The 14461-nt window shown below is 32.8% G+C and overlaps 1 protein-coding gene across 1 annotated transcript; it reads left to right on the top strand.

Annotated features, from left to right (window-relative positions):
* Positions 1-1360: 1360 nt before the first annotated feature.
* LOC143571954 (uncharacterized) lies at positions 1361-3622 on the top strand. The gene is made up of 2 exons (XM_077057246.1): positions 1361-2322; positions 2440-3622. Exons 1-2 carry the CDS (start codon positions 1361-1363, stop codon positions 3620-3622), a joined length of 2145 nt encoding a protein of 714 aa, XP_076913361.1.
* The last annotated feature ends 10839 nt before the right edge of the window (positions 3623-14461 follow it).

The following is a 14461-nucleotide window of genomic DNA, read 5'->3' as shown; positions in this document are numbered from 1 at the left end:
AATCTAGTAGTATAGAATCCTATTAAAGGTATTTTACTTCATTCATGTACAATTTTATTAACTATTTATTCGTTCATATCTTTGCCGGCCTCAAATCAAATAGATATGAACTTTAGAGAAACCAAATTCTAAATCGTATTACGTAAGTAAAGTTAATATCAAAATAATATATATTGGTAAACTAATGTTATATGTTTTGTTAATTAATCTCACTGAATTTTACCAAATCGATTGTAGACCAGCAGGCAGCAATGATTTTCAAATAAACTAGAATAGTAATATATATAAGAAAAAGATCTAATACAATAATGCCTTAACGTACATTACGTACGCGAATCCATTTTTTTGTGAATCGATTCATGAAATCACATCCAAACATCGGAATCGTCAATATATATCCAATCAATCATTGTTTCACCGAAAAAACAGTTTTGGATGGTTAATTGATCATTTTTTCACTTTTTTACACGAAGACTGTTTTTGAGCATTTAAGTGTTGTGAGCGTTTTGTAAACGTTTTAAGTTTTTGCCTTTTAGCATCTCGCGTACCTATCGTACGTTAAGGCGTTAACGTACAGTAATATAAACCCTATAGTAATATATAGGGAAAACAAAATACTATAACTGAGACATGGCAAAACAAGTTGAACAGTTCGTCATATAATTTAATGTAGGAAATATAAAGCATCTACATGTCTTCAATCTATCTATCTATCTATCTATCTATATATACACACACACACACTTGGTTAGTCCCCGAGTATACACGGGTTGAAAATTTTATTTTTATAATAAAAATATTATGTATGTAAAATAAAAAAAAAATCCAGTTGTCTAATTAGAATTAACTATATATTGAATTGAAGTAAGGGAGAAATTCAAATAAAATACAAGATTATGGGTTCAAATAATTATTAGAGACTGGTAAATTTCCATTGTAATTATGGATTAAAATTAAAACAAAATACAAAGTATGTATTAATATATTGTTTTGTACGAAAGAATCTTGATAATTTTTTATTTGACTAAAAGTACAAAACTAAAAAAGAAGTGAATAAATCATGATCATGTATGTAATACTGAAGGATTGAGTGTAAATAGTTGTAATGTATTTTAAATTTAAATAAATAGCAAAATGTATCTTAATAAAGTAATAAAATTGAAACTTCTCTAACTTTAATAGTTACCAAATATATAAACTTTGCAATTTTACTATTATACTCATGTATTATAGTCATGGATTTAATTAAAAGAAAAAAAAACAAAAGAAAAAATATGATACATTTTGTTTGGATGGTGAGGTAATATTAATACTAAATATATGGTCAACAAATTTAATTTGAGTTATTTATCTTAATTAGATGGAGGAGCAAAAGCATATTTCTTGTGATTCACGGCTTGCAAGATACCAGTCCTTTATTGTTCAGAACTTGGAATCTCATAATCAATGCTGTGAAAGTGTCGACGGGAGACGAATCCGAGCATGTTTCCATGGCTGGGTGATTCTCTCCAACCGCAACAGCGACAACAGTGTCATTTGGTCTCTTTGGAACCCAATCACCTCTAAGTTCATTTGTCTCCCACCTTTGATTATTAATGATAACAAAACAAACTACTCTTATGAATGTTGTTTGTCCTCTTCTTCTGACGACGAACAAGGCTCGGTTTTCCTGTTATTTTCACCACACATGCCTACCTTTGTTTTCTGTCTGCTGGACCGTGAGAGAAAGAGTTTAACATGGACTGAAATGTCATATGAGGGGCAGCTCAATGGTGTAGAATATTTTCACTTAGGACGCCCAGCTTGTTGCAATGGTAAGGTATATGCCTTGGCCATTGATGAATGGGATTGTCAGTTTGTCGTACAAGTTGACATTATGGTTCAGGGTAAAGAAGTTGTGATAAGTCTACTGCCATTTGTGGAACTCCCTGATACTTCCACTTATAGACTTCACTATGAATCTTGTTTTTTGAAAGGATCCTGTATAGAATTGTTCTACATTAAGGTAAGTCATAAAGAAAATAATGATATGGTGATTGATGAGGTGCGTTTGTTTAAACTTGATATGAATAGCATGATGTGGAAAGAAATTAGAGACCTCAAAGATGCTATATTTAACATCAAATTATCTGCTGTTGATGGCTCATACTGTGTATTCTATAAGCCAACAGTTACCTCGAAGATAGGGGGTTGCGCATATATTTTTAATAAAATTGGCAGAGTAATTTCATTCCATGCGAAAGACAGAACCATGTCTTTACCTTCAGTGCCATGTCTTGTACAAGAAGGCCGATTGGTGGTGTGGGCAATGCTTGAATGCGGGTATTGCTTGTATTTTATTTTTTATATTTTTTTTATGATGATTAACTAATGGAACATTTCTTTTCAAGTTGAATCAGAAATTGTTGTTTTTATTATTATATTTTATATCCTGTGTAGGCTAGAAGCTAATCATCATGATTTTAAGCAAGAAGAACAGCGGTACAAAGACAACCTGATAATCGCTGTACCGGCAAATGCTGAATTTGACAGAACAAGTGAGTCACAGCTGCTCAATATTCCGTTCCATGTGTTGGAAATGATTATGGAGTGCTGTGTTGGTGTCGAATACATGAAGTTCCATGCTACATGCAGTCGTTGTCGTTTTGCAGCAACTTCGATTCAATGGAACAACAAAACAACATTAAGGAGATGGCAAATGCACACACTAGTTTCACCATGGTTGATGGTGTTGGATAATCATCGACACATGACTTTTATAGATCCAATATGTAGAGACAAGTATTTTATAAAAACACCTCAAGAATTGCATGATGATTATGAAATATATTGTTCCAAGTATGGTTGGTTGTTGATGTGCAAAGATGATGGACCCGTGGTGTTCTTTAACCCATTTGCAGGTGATATACGTAAGCTTCACTCCTCTGGTTATTACTTTCAAAGCCTTTGTTTCTCAGCACCACCTACTTCACCTGATTGTATGGTTGCTGGATTTACTAGACGACATGATAATGGCGTGCATATCTGCATCTACTTTGTATCTCAGGAAGCAACATGGCGTGGATATCATTTGTTTGAGGTCACTTATGATCCATATACATTTAACTTTTTGACGTTCAGTGGCCGAGATATGTATTTCTTATGTGACAACCAAAGAATTGATATTTTTAGAGGTCTGGGTGACGAAAAATGCTCTAGGGTTGTTGTAAACGACGTCCCCAGAAGTTGTTGTGTATCTCCAAGGGAGTACTTTCTATCAATTTGTGATCAACATCTTCTACTTGTCATCGTTGGTAAGTTCGTAGAATCTGTTGAGGTGTTCAAACTAAATGTGTCTACAAAAGATTGGGAGAAAATAGATGATTTAGGAAAACACATGATATACATTTCCCAAGCATCATGCATTTGCCTTGAAGCCAAAACATCAGAAATGGAAAACAAAATCTATTTTCCAAGAGTACTGGATGATGATGACACAAAGTTGGTGTTCTATTCTCTCGAAACGTGCAGCTACCACACATTTGATGACAAAAATATCCAAGAAAGTTTCGATCTCAACATGATATTAAAAGTTAATCAGCATCATGGCCCTCACACATGGATTGAACCAAGTTGGTCATGAGAAAAATAAATAGTACATGACAGGTTAGACATGTTGCAAATTCTATAATTATTTTTTTACTAGTTTCAATTGCATTGAACATTTGTTTTCTTTTTTTAGAATCAAGTCGAATTATAAGGTTTATGTGGTACATACCACTCGTTTGCTCACAATATAAGGTTTGTGTGGTACTAAAGGTAGAAAGTGGTACTCTCGTCGGTATCGCCTTAACAAGCATGATATTCGTCTCACATCGGCTTCCAACTTATCTCACATTCCACCTCAGCCGCTTCATTCCGTCACTCACCCAACTTTCTTCCACTCCCTTCACCCGTAAAAACCCATCTTATACCGTTACAATTTGGAGGTGTGCACAAGTCGGTTCTGGACTCAAAGAGAACCAAAAATTAAAAAAAATGGTTTTAATATGGGTTTAGTTTAGTTATGGATTGGTTTCCATTAACTAAATTACAAACCAAATTTCCGCAGTTTCTCCCTGTCTAAATCGAACCCGTCCGATCTATTTTTTATATATGCAACTTGATATCTCCAATAACGTTTTCAATTTTGACGGGAGTGTTTGCAAAAATGCACTTGTTACGAGCGCACCAAAGGATCCAACATGCCGCCATCACTATCGCTTGCGTCATTACGTCAATTAGTTCCCATTATGGTTAACAATGGTTAAATTCATAAGTCATGAGCAATTAGGATCACTTATCATTTGAAGAGAAACATGAATCTTTTATTTACTAACAAGAACGTATTATGTGTCGAAAGATCATTCATTTCAATAATATCGTGGTATAGTCATTTTGTAATGTGATCCTACATGAGAGATGGAAGACACGATTCACTCCCCATATGAGTTTGTTTACGCCTTATTGTTATGTATTTTCAGTTTATTTGCTTTTATATATATATAGATATCAATGTTGTAAAAGTCGCTAAGAGGTCCCTAGGCGGCCGACCCCCTTGGAGGGAGTACTCGGAGTACTCAGGGGGTACTCGGACATTATAAATATAAAGAAAATTAATTTTTGGGTAATATATATATATTTCAAATATCATAACCTTACTAATATTTATAACAAAATAAGTGAATATCAATATAAATAAGAGAAATACATTTTTAAACACTAAATTATTCTAAAAAAAATTACATTTTTAATTAATCATTAATTAAAAAAATGATATTCGTTCTTTAATAATATAGACATATGAATTATGTTGTATTTTTTAAGTGAAAATAGACCAAAGTTAACCGACTAGATGTGATTCTGACTAATGTTGACCACATTTGAACAATTTTTATTAACTAGGCGGAGTTAAAGAAACTTCCCTTGGCACCATATCTTGTAGCGAGCACTCGGAGAGTACTCGGCCTTGTAGACCTACTTTTACAACATTGATAGATATAGATATAGATATAGATATAATTGTGGTTGTATTTTTGGATCAATGAAATAATAAGTTTTAAGGTTTGTTTCATTTCCATTATATCATAATTTCTTTGGTATGCGTATGTAATAATCTTGAGGTTAATTTTTCTTTCTCAAGAATAATTACGATAACAAGCTCGAGATGAACTGATCTTTTTCGAACTTGAGATTTCAATAACACTCGTTTAGTTATTAAGCCCTAGCTCAAGCCTAGTATAAAATGCTCGTTTGTGATCGTTGAGCCTTAGTAAGCCTTGTGTATTTTTAAGTTCGACCTCTTTTGAATTTCTATGTATTAGTTTCACATTGAACAACCGAACTTCGGTTTGTATAAGGTACTACATGAGCTCGAGCCGAACTTAGGCTCGTTTATGGTTCTATCTGAAATATGTAAAATCATTAAAAACATATACAAATAAATTAATAAACAATAAAGGAGCCGAGCCTGATGTTGAAAAACGACTCACTAACCAAAATCAAGCTTTTGAAAAATAGCAAAATAGCCAAGCAATCGCTCTCGTAAATCAAAACAAGCGAAGTTGAAGCCTATTCAAGCTCAAGTTGAAGCCTATTGAAGCCTATTCAAGCTCAAGGTTGTCCCGACTTCTCGTAAATCATTTTCTTCTATTTGATTTTTGGGTTATAAACATGCACACGCAATCCGACATATTCATTGTTGTGCAGCCGCTTAATATCATAAAAACCCTAACGGTTCTCACATTCTCTCTCAAGCAAGCACTGCTCAATAGATTAATCAGTGATACATTCACAATAGTTCAGGGGGTCAATTGTCAATTGTTAATAGTTCAGGTCCCATTGTAATAGTTTTGTAACGTTTTCGTTATCAAGTCTGTTAATTGAGTTGATCGTCTGTAACTATAATAACGATCAGGTAGCTAATAAACGGTTTAGCTTGTTGATGAATATTCTCTTCTCTCTCTCTCAGATTCTGTTATTCTAATTCAAGCTATCAATCAGATATGTTTTGTGTTTCGATTTAGCAATTAATTTTGTAAACATGTATGTGTTGTATCATCGATCCAACCCTACTTTCTCTCAATATGTGTTTTCGATTGTCCTTGAATTAATCCATCTGAATATGATCGCTCTGTCATCTTAATCTTTAACTTTCTATATTAATCGGCAACTGATCTTATCCGATTCATTAAAAGTCAAGCATGCTACTTTCAGGGGGTTTTTTCTCTTCTCCGTTCATCATGGAATAATCGATTACACAGATTATTTGTTAGTTTATCGATTTTTTATGTTGGAAGCAAACTAATAACTAATAAGATATATCTAAAGATGATGATACTAGAAATCCACAACCTTATATAATAATAATAATAATAATAATAATAATAATAATAATAATAATAATGTATTTATTATAACATCAATTGTTAAATGTTAACTCTCCATATTTATAACTTTATCTTTTCTGGTGTAAGGAGCCAAATTGTGAGAAAAAACAATTCTTGAAGTTTACTTATCACTGCTTCAGCTTCTGTGATTCACGGGTAAAATTATTGCATTTTCCCTTTGTTAATTTCATTTAAAAATTAAGTATTATTTTTCGGCAATGAATAGGATTCACTGGCTTAGATTAGTATGGGCGGCAAAAGGGCTTTCTTATTTGCATCAATATTGTTCAACTCAGCTTGCTTAATAGCAGATTAATTTAAATAGCTAGTGTGATCCTTTAAAAAGTGGTCTATTTTTTTAGGTTCATTGTTTCGTTTTTATTATTTAAAGCATCTTTTTTGACCCATTATGTAACATTATATATACCTGTTGCAACTTGTATTCGTTTTTATGTAACCGCACTATTTTCAACCAAAATGATCTTACCTAGCATCACCATATACACATGTTGCTCCCCATATCACGTGTTATTAATATCGTTTTAACTAGAGAACCAAAATTTTCTAAATAACCAAAAAAATGTTTATAAGGCATACACCACCAAGCCAAATTAGATAAATATGCCTAGTACTATGATTAAGATTCCAAATTTCAAGTATGATTATGATCTTGGTAGTGTCTTATAGCTCCAGTTCATTGTTTTTGCATGTGTGAACAATGCTAAAAGAGTGTACCTTCATAACTTTTTGCAAGGTATGATATTAGAATGAAATATGGCAATGAAATGGAGCAAGAAGAACAAGAGCCATGGAGGTTATATTTACTCATTTACCCTTTAACAACTTTCTAAAATTACTTTGCAATTTGAATGTAAATACCTTAACTAAAGCAGATCATTGAAGGGAAATCCATTATAAAGAAATAACAAAATGAATTTCGATCACTCACAAACAAATAAATATCTGTATTTTTTAAATATTTTTTATACCCTTACAAGTGACAGTGTTGATGCGGACATACAATCTGTTAGAATATTTACTTGCTGATAAATAAACGGCCTTATGCTTTGCAGTTCAGAGTTATGCTAATAATGTGGGACTTTATGACGAGGATCATGCCTGCGGAAAGATAAAACTGAGGGCCGAGGATGTTCAAGGGAAGAACATTTTGACCAACTTCTATTTATGGTACTAGCTGCATATGTTTAATTATAAACGTAATGGTTGTTGGTTCTTTTTGTTTTTAATTTTGTGATTAAAATGCATATTTAATTAAAATTCATTACTAAACTGGGTTGAATAAAAAAGTTTTGTAACATTTATATTATTATATTTATTCTTTTTATTGTTTTTTTTTTATTATCAGCCCGTGTATTATACGGGTTCTAACCTAGTAATTAAATATAATGATAAGAACCTCGCAGTTTGCACGTTCGAAATAACCGATTCCACTTCTCCTCTCACCTATTCTAGATTGTTCACTGTCCTAACATAGTACCGATTCCACTTCCCAGTTACTCGCTCTCTTATCTACATCCTTCTATTCTCCCGCCCATTGCTTAAGCGCCAATTTTACTGTTTTCAAAAACACCCGCCCATGAGAATTTTTTTATACTTGCCAATGTCGATTTTTCCATTTACTTCGTGTCAGGCAGTCAGCTCTACTTCTTCAATTTATAAGTTGATTTGGTTTAATGTTATGTATTGTGTGTATTAACCATGTTATCTATGTGTGTATATATTGACTAAAACCATTATATATATATATATATGTATATATTCTTTAAACGATCAATTAATTTGGATCACGGACTCACTCAATCATCTCCATTAAACTATATAAATAACATTGAAATAGAATGCAGGTGGGCAACAAACTAAGCCGCTAGCCCCGATCTAATATTTAAGACTTCATTCGGTTCTTTAAGCATCCTTTTAACTGCAATGCAAGTTTTAGACAAATTAAACTCAAACTGGGTTATTCAAATGGTTCATTTCTAAATGCGGGTCAAACATGTTTTGTTGACTTGTTATGTGCCAACTCATAGAAAGAATTATGAAAATCTTATTGTGTGAGAAGGTTAATAAAAAGATCATATTAATGATTAATAACATAAGTGATTGATAAAAATCACTTAATGTCTCTAACTATAACATAAGTACTATTTTGTTATTGTTGTCACCTTACCGCACAACTTAGAATCATGTTTGTGACATATAATACAAGTATGTTTGATCGAGAGCTTTTAGGTTTAAGCTTTTAATAAAAAGTTTTTACATAAAAGCTTTACTTAATTAAAAGTCTTGTTTGATTGAAGTAGGTTGAAGTTTTTGGATTAGGAGAAAAAACTTAAAGCTTGAAACTCCTACTAGTAACGTTTACAAAAAACTACAATTTTTAGTATTTTAAATAACATATATAACCTTTCCAAATAAATACATATATTATTATTTTTTTAGTTATGCCTATTTTGATTATTTTATAAATTTTATTAAAAGCTTCAACTAATTTGCGAAACATCTAAAAGCTACAGCTCTCGACTTCAAGCCATCGGCTTTCAGTTACAGCTACCAATTATTTGAGGCACTAATTCAATTACCATGTTGGCAATCTATGTGAAGAAAAAAGGACAAGTGGGAATGTCTGTTAAGTTTGTTGAAAGAATATATCGTGGTACCAGAAACTCTCACATATGGAAAATTTAAAATCATGTAAGAGCCTTTTTCCACTTCTTTGACTTAAGCTGCAACCTCTACTCTTCAACTAATGATCTTGAGGGTCAAAATAGAACATGGTAGGAGCATGGATGCTCCTGTAGTTTTGCCCATGCTACAGAGAGTATTCTCCTAAAATTAGTCTCCCACCACGCAAACGAATCGATCATGCATAGAGACTTGGGGCTATTCGGAAAGATTAGAGCCGTAGAGATGGAGCATGTGAGAAATGGGCTTGTCACGGTACACTTTTACGACCTCCGGCACGCGTATGATACGTGGCTTTGGATTCAGGAACAACACAATCAACAACACCATGTACAGAGTGATTTTCTCTCATCGTACCATTACCCATCACCACCACCTCAACCAACGCCTGGACTCGTTGGCGGGTGTGCCTTCCGGGAACAATTTACATTCTGGGTCTCCGACAACAATAGTCAGGGGACACTTGTTATCTGCCTAAGTTCTGATGTCACAATCGGGATTCTTATAAAAACCTTTAAAGAAATTTGTAATAGTTTTATTTTACATTCGGCTTTTGACAAGATTTAACATTTTTAAAACAAGTAATTGTTTTGTTTATAATCTAACTATTAATGAAATTGAAAGGGCTCTAAGGGATGTGAGTGAGTCTCCATTAAGAAAGAACATGAAGTTTGTTGAGTTTCATGACACCCGACACGTAACGGAGGCTTTGATCAACATGGACAACAACAAATTAACAACAACACGGTTACCGTCCAATACCACGGCTGCTGTCCGAAAGATGACAACTTCAAAAATGCTCCACAACCTTCGATCCTGAGTGGTTATTCTTTGTAAACAAGCTAGAAAGGCTACACGAGACAAAACTGATCCATGATTTTTGATATACAAAAAAAAGACGGGGATGTTTCTATGTCTTTTACTAGTTTAGATTCTCGAACTACAGTTATGGTCTAGAACATTCCAATAACTTGAGGCCCGATCCGTTATATATTTGTGTTCTTTGCCATTCAAAGATTTTTAGTTTTGTTTTCATGGATGTGTGCAGCAAGAAAAACTATTGAACATGTTTGATGATCATAGCATATAATGTAATAAACATATATCTAGTGATCAACGATCATCTTCCTATGATTTCTTCCACCTTCATAAGAAATTGACACATGTTAAATCAAATCCTAACCCGGTATTAATTAGGATATGATCGACTTCTAGGTTTGAGGTATTTTGTGGGATTTATGAGAGATGTTGATTGCATATAAGAACACATAATTAAAGGTGTAAAATATGATATACTAGTTTTTGTCCCCCGTATTACGGGGGGTTATTTTAAATTTCGTTTCTAATATTGTGAATATATTTTGTTAGATTTTAGTTTATTTATTGTAAGAAGTTAATAATATACTTGAACTTATTTTAATTAATTTATGTTGGGTTTGTTCATTTTTTAATGAAACGTTGAATGAATCGTCTACTTAATTTTTATATTTATTCGTTTATGTTCATTTGTTATAATTTGGATATTATTTTGTGAAACTTTTCATTTAAGTTAAACTTAAAAGAAAAAAGAATCGTGTAACTAAATTCATATTGAGAAATTAAATTAGGGTTTGATTACGGGGGTTTGTTTTACATTTTACGTGTTTCTAATATTAATATATTTTTATTGTATTTTAATTTTATTTATTGTAAGGAAATTAATAATATACTTAGGGTTTAAAGATTAAAGTGTTTTACAAATGAATGAGATGTTATAACTCGTTAAAAAGCTATCTGGTTTTGATGAGACCTATGACCCGCTTATTTTTTACTATAAAATTGTTTAATAATTATAAATAATATCCTTTTTTTTAAAAAATATAGATATTAATTTTTATTATATCCCTATTTTATAGAATTTTTATATCATATATTTGGTGAGATTAATTTTTAATATATTGAGATGTTATAACCCGTTTAATGCTATCTGGGTTTGGTAAGACCCATACCCGTAAATTTGGGTCAAATGCATGAGAAACCACCATTTACAAATAATGCAATCTGGTGGCTTGAGAAAAAATAGGGAGTTTTTGATTATATATATTTAAGATTAATATCATATCGCGTTGTTACAACAAGACTCACTATTTATAGAAGATATATCTCATCTATCTAATCGTACTATATTCTTGGCGGTTGATGTGGTCTAAATTAGACATATTTTATATTAATATTTCCTACAATTTTTTAATACTTTTGAGCATGCTTTTTATTGAATATTATTCATATATGGCTCATACTTAAAGTTCAAAGGTTTCAAACGAGAATGAGCTAATGTTGAGTATTTTTACTGAACTTGAGACCAACAGCCAAACTGAATTATTATGATTATTGTTTACATTTAAGTTATGACATGTCATGTCTATTACTTTTATTGAAAAATCATTTAATTTGGTTATGAAAATAAGAATTTGTTATGATATTAGCTCTAATTATAACAAGATTATTGAAATGATAATTGAACTTTATTATATCTGAGAGACAAGAGAGTGAAGAGATATATGTGAATTATTAGTTCTACCAGGATGATTAACTTCGTTACAAATACATTCTATTTATAAGGCAAAAACTACTGTGCAGAAAGTAAATTACCGACAATATAAACTATTGATGAACATTTCAATAGTTTGACAATTGTGAATAAAACGTGTGAATAAAGGTGTTTGACAATTGTGTCATCCACCTTTTCGTCAATAATTCATAACACTCCCCCTTGGATGACACCATTTCAAAACGTCGGGGTCTTGAAGTACTGCCTCATTAAAAACCTTGCTAAAGGAAAAAACCAATGGGGAAAAAACTTTAGCTAAGGGAAAAAGAGTGCAGTATATAGCTCCCCCTCAAATTGCAGGTCGTTACATTGTTCGTACATGGCGCATGCCAATATCATGAACATGTTTCCTGAATGTTGCTGTGGGAAGTGCTTTTGTGAAAAGATCAGCTGAGTTGTTGCTGGACTGGACATATCTCATTTCAACCTGATTGTCTTTAATAAGGTCTCGAGTATACTCAAAGTATCTTGGTGGTATATGCTTTGTTCTGTCACTTTTGATATACCCTTCCTTCATTTGCGAGACACAAGCTGCATTATCTTCATAGATAGGAGTTGGAATTCGTACATGGCGCATGCCAATATCATGAACATGTTTCCTGAATGTTGCTGTGGGAAGTGCTTTTGTGAAAAGATCAGCTGAGTTGCTGCTGGACTGGACATATCTCATTTCAACCTGATTGTCTTTAATAAGGTCTCGAGTATACTCAAAGTATCTTGGTGGTATATGCTTTGTTCTGTCACTTTTGATATACCCTTCCTTCATTTGCGAGACACAAGCTGCATTATCTTCATAGATAGGAGTTGGAATTTGATCTTTCTCTAGTCCACAAGAAATCAATATGTGTCGTGACATAGATCTTAACCATACACATTCTCTTGAAGCTTCATGCAATGCAATGACTTCAGCATGATTTGAAGATGTTGCAATGAGTGTTTGTTTCTGAGAACGCCATGAAATCGCAGTTCCTCCATTCTTAAATATGTATCCAGTTTGAGATTTTGCTTTATGGGGATCAGATAAATAACCTGCATCTGCATAACCAACTAACCCTTCTTTTGAATCGTTAGGATAAAATAAACCTAAATCAGCAGTTCCTTTTAGATACCGAAAAATATGTTTAATGCCATTCCAATGTCTTTTAGTAGGGGATGAACTGAATCTTGCCAATAAGTTAACTGCAAAAGAAATGTCAAGTCTTGTACAGTTAGTAAGATACATAAGTGCTCCAATTGCACTGAGGTATGGTACTTCGGGACCAAGAATCTCTTCATTATCTTCGCAAGGACGAAATGGATCATTGTCAACATTGAGTGATCTAACAACCATCGGTGTGCTTAAAAGATTTGCTTTGTCCATATTGAAACGTTTTAAGAGTTTCTCAGTATAAGTTGACTGATGCATAAGTATCCCATTATGCATATGCTCAATTTGTAAACCAAGACAATATTTGGTTTTTCCAAGATCTTTCATTTCGAATTCTTTCTTTAAAAGAGCAATTGCTTCATTAATTTCCTTTTGTGTCCCAATTAAATTTAGATCGTCAACATACACAGCTATGATCACATATCCTGATGTTGTCTTCTTGATGAAGACACATGGACAAATAAGATTATTTGTGTATCCTTTGCTTATCAAATAATCACTCAAACGATTGTACCACATCCTTCCAGATTGTTTCAGTCCATACAAGGATCTTTGTAATTTGATGGAATACATTTCCTTAGGCTTTGAGCTTATTGCATCGGGGAGTTTAAATCCTTCGGGAATTTTCATATAGATGTCACTATCTAGTGATCCATACAAGTAAGCTGTGACAACATCCATAAGGCGCATCTCTAAATTTTTAAAGACTGCTAAGCTGATTAAATATCTAAACGTAATAGCATCCATGACAGGAGAATACGTTTCCTCATAGTCAATTCCTGGCCTCTGAGAAAAACCTTGAGCTACAAGTCTTGCTTTATATCTTGTAACTTCATTTTTCTCATTTCGTTTTCTCACAAAAACCCATTTATATCCTACAGGTTTCATTGACTTTGGTGTAATGACAATAGGTCCAAAAACCTTTCGATTGTTTAGTGAGTTTAATTCAGCTTGCATAGCATCTTTCCATTTGTTCCAATCTTGTCGATTTTTACAATCATCTACAGATTTTGGTTCAGGGTCATCATTTTCTTCCATGATATCGCTTGCCACAGAATAAGAAAATATATCATCAATATTTTCCATTTCATCTCGATCCCACATTATATGTGATTTACCATAGTTTATTGACAATTCTTTATTGGAATCATTTATTTCTTCCTGAGGAAATGTTATATCATTTATTCTTTCCTGAGGGAAGGTTTTGTCAATCATTCCTTCCTTAGGGTCAGTATCCTTCTCAGAACCCTTTCTTTTTCGAGGATTTTTATCCTTTGAACCGATTGGCCTTCCACGTTTTAAACGTTTTTGAGATTCATGAGGCGCATTATTATGGTTTTGCTTGCTTGGAATCTCAACTCGAGCTGGAGCATTAGCAGCTGGTATATGAGATTTAGTGACCCTGTTTATATCAGTAAATGCATCAGGTAACTGATTTGCAATTTCTTGTAGATGTATTATTTTTTGAACCTCTGTCTCACTTTGTTTTGATCTTGGGTCTAGGTGTAACAATGATGGCACACACCATGATATATCTCTTTCTTGCTTTTTCATTTCTCCCCCTAATGCTGGGAACATTGTCTCGTTAAAATGACAATCAGCAAAACGTGCTGT

This window comes from Bidens hawaiensis, unplaced genomic scaffold, assembly GCF_021521415.1.
Source record: "Bidens hawaiensis isolate Kalapana, Puna unplaced genomic scaffold, B.hawaiensis_p1.1 tig00025636_1, whole genome shotgun sequence".
Lineage (NCBI taxonomy): Eukaryota > Viridiplantae > Streptophyta > Magnoliopsida > Asterales > Asteraceae > Bidens > Bidens hawaiensis.
The sequence above is the reverse complement of the archived record's forward strand: the minus strand, read 5'-3'. Positions and strand labels throughout refer to the sequence as shown.

What these genes read in the sequence shown, in the direction of transcription:
- LOC143571954 (XM_077057246.1), top strand. Translation starts at nt 1,361, where the DNA reads ATGGAGGAGCAAAAGCATATTTCTTGTGATTCACGGCTTGCAAGATAC. An exon ending in TGGGCAATGCTTGAATGCGG is followed by an intron (nt 2,323 to 2,439) that starts GTATTGCTTGTA and finishes TATCCTGTGTAG; the next exon opens with GCTAGAAGCTAATCATCATG.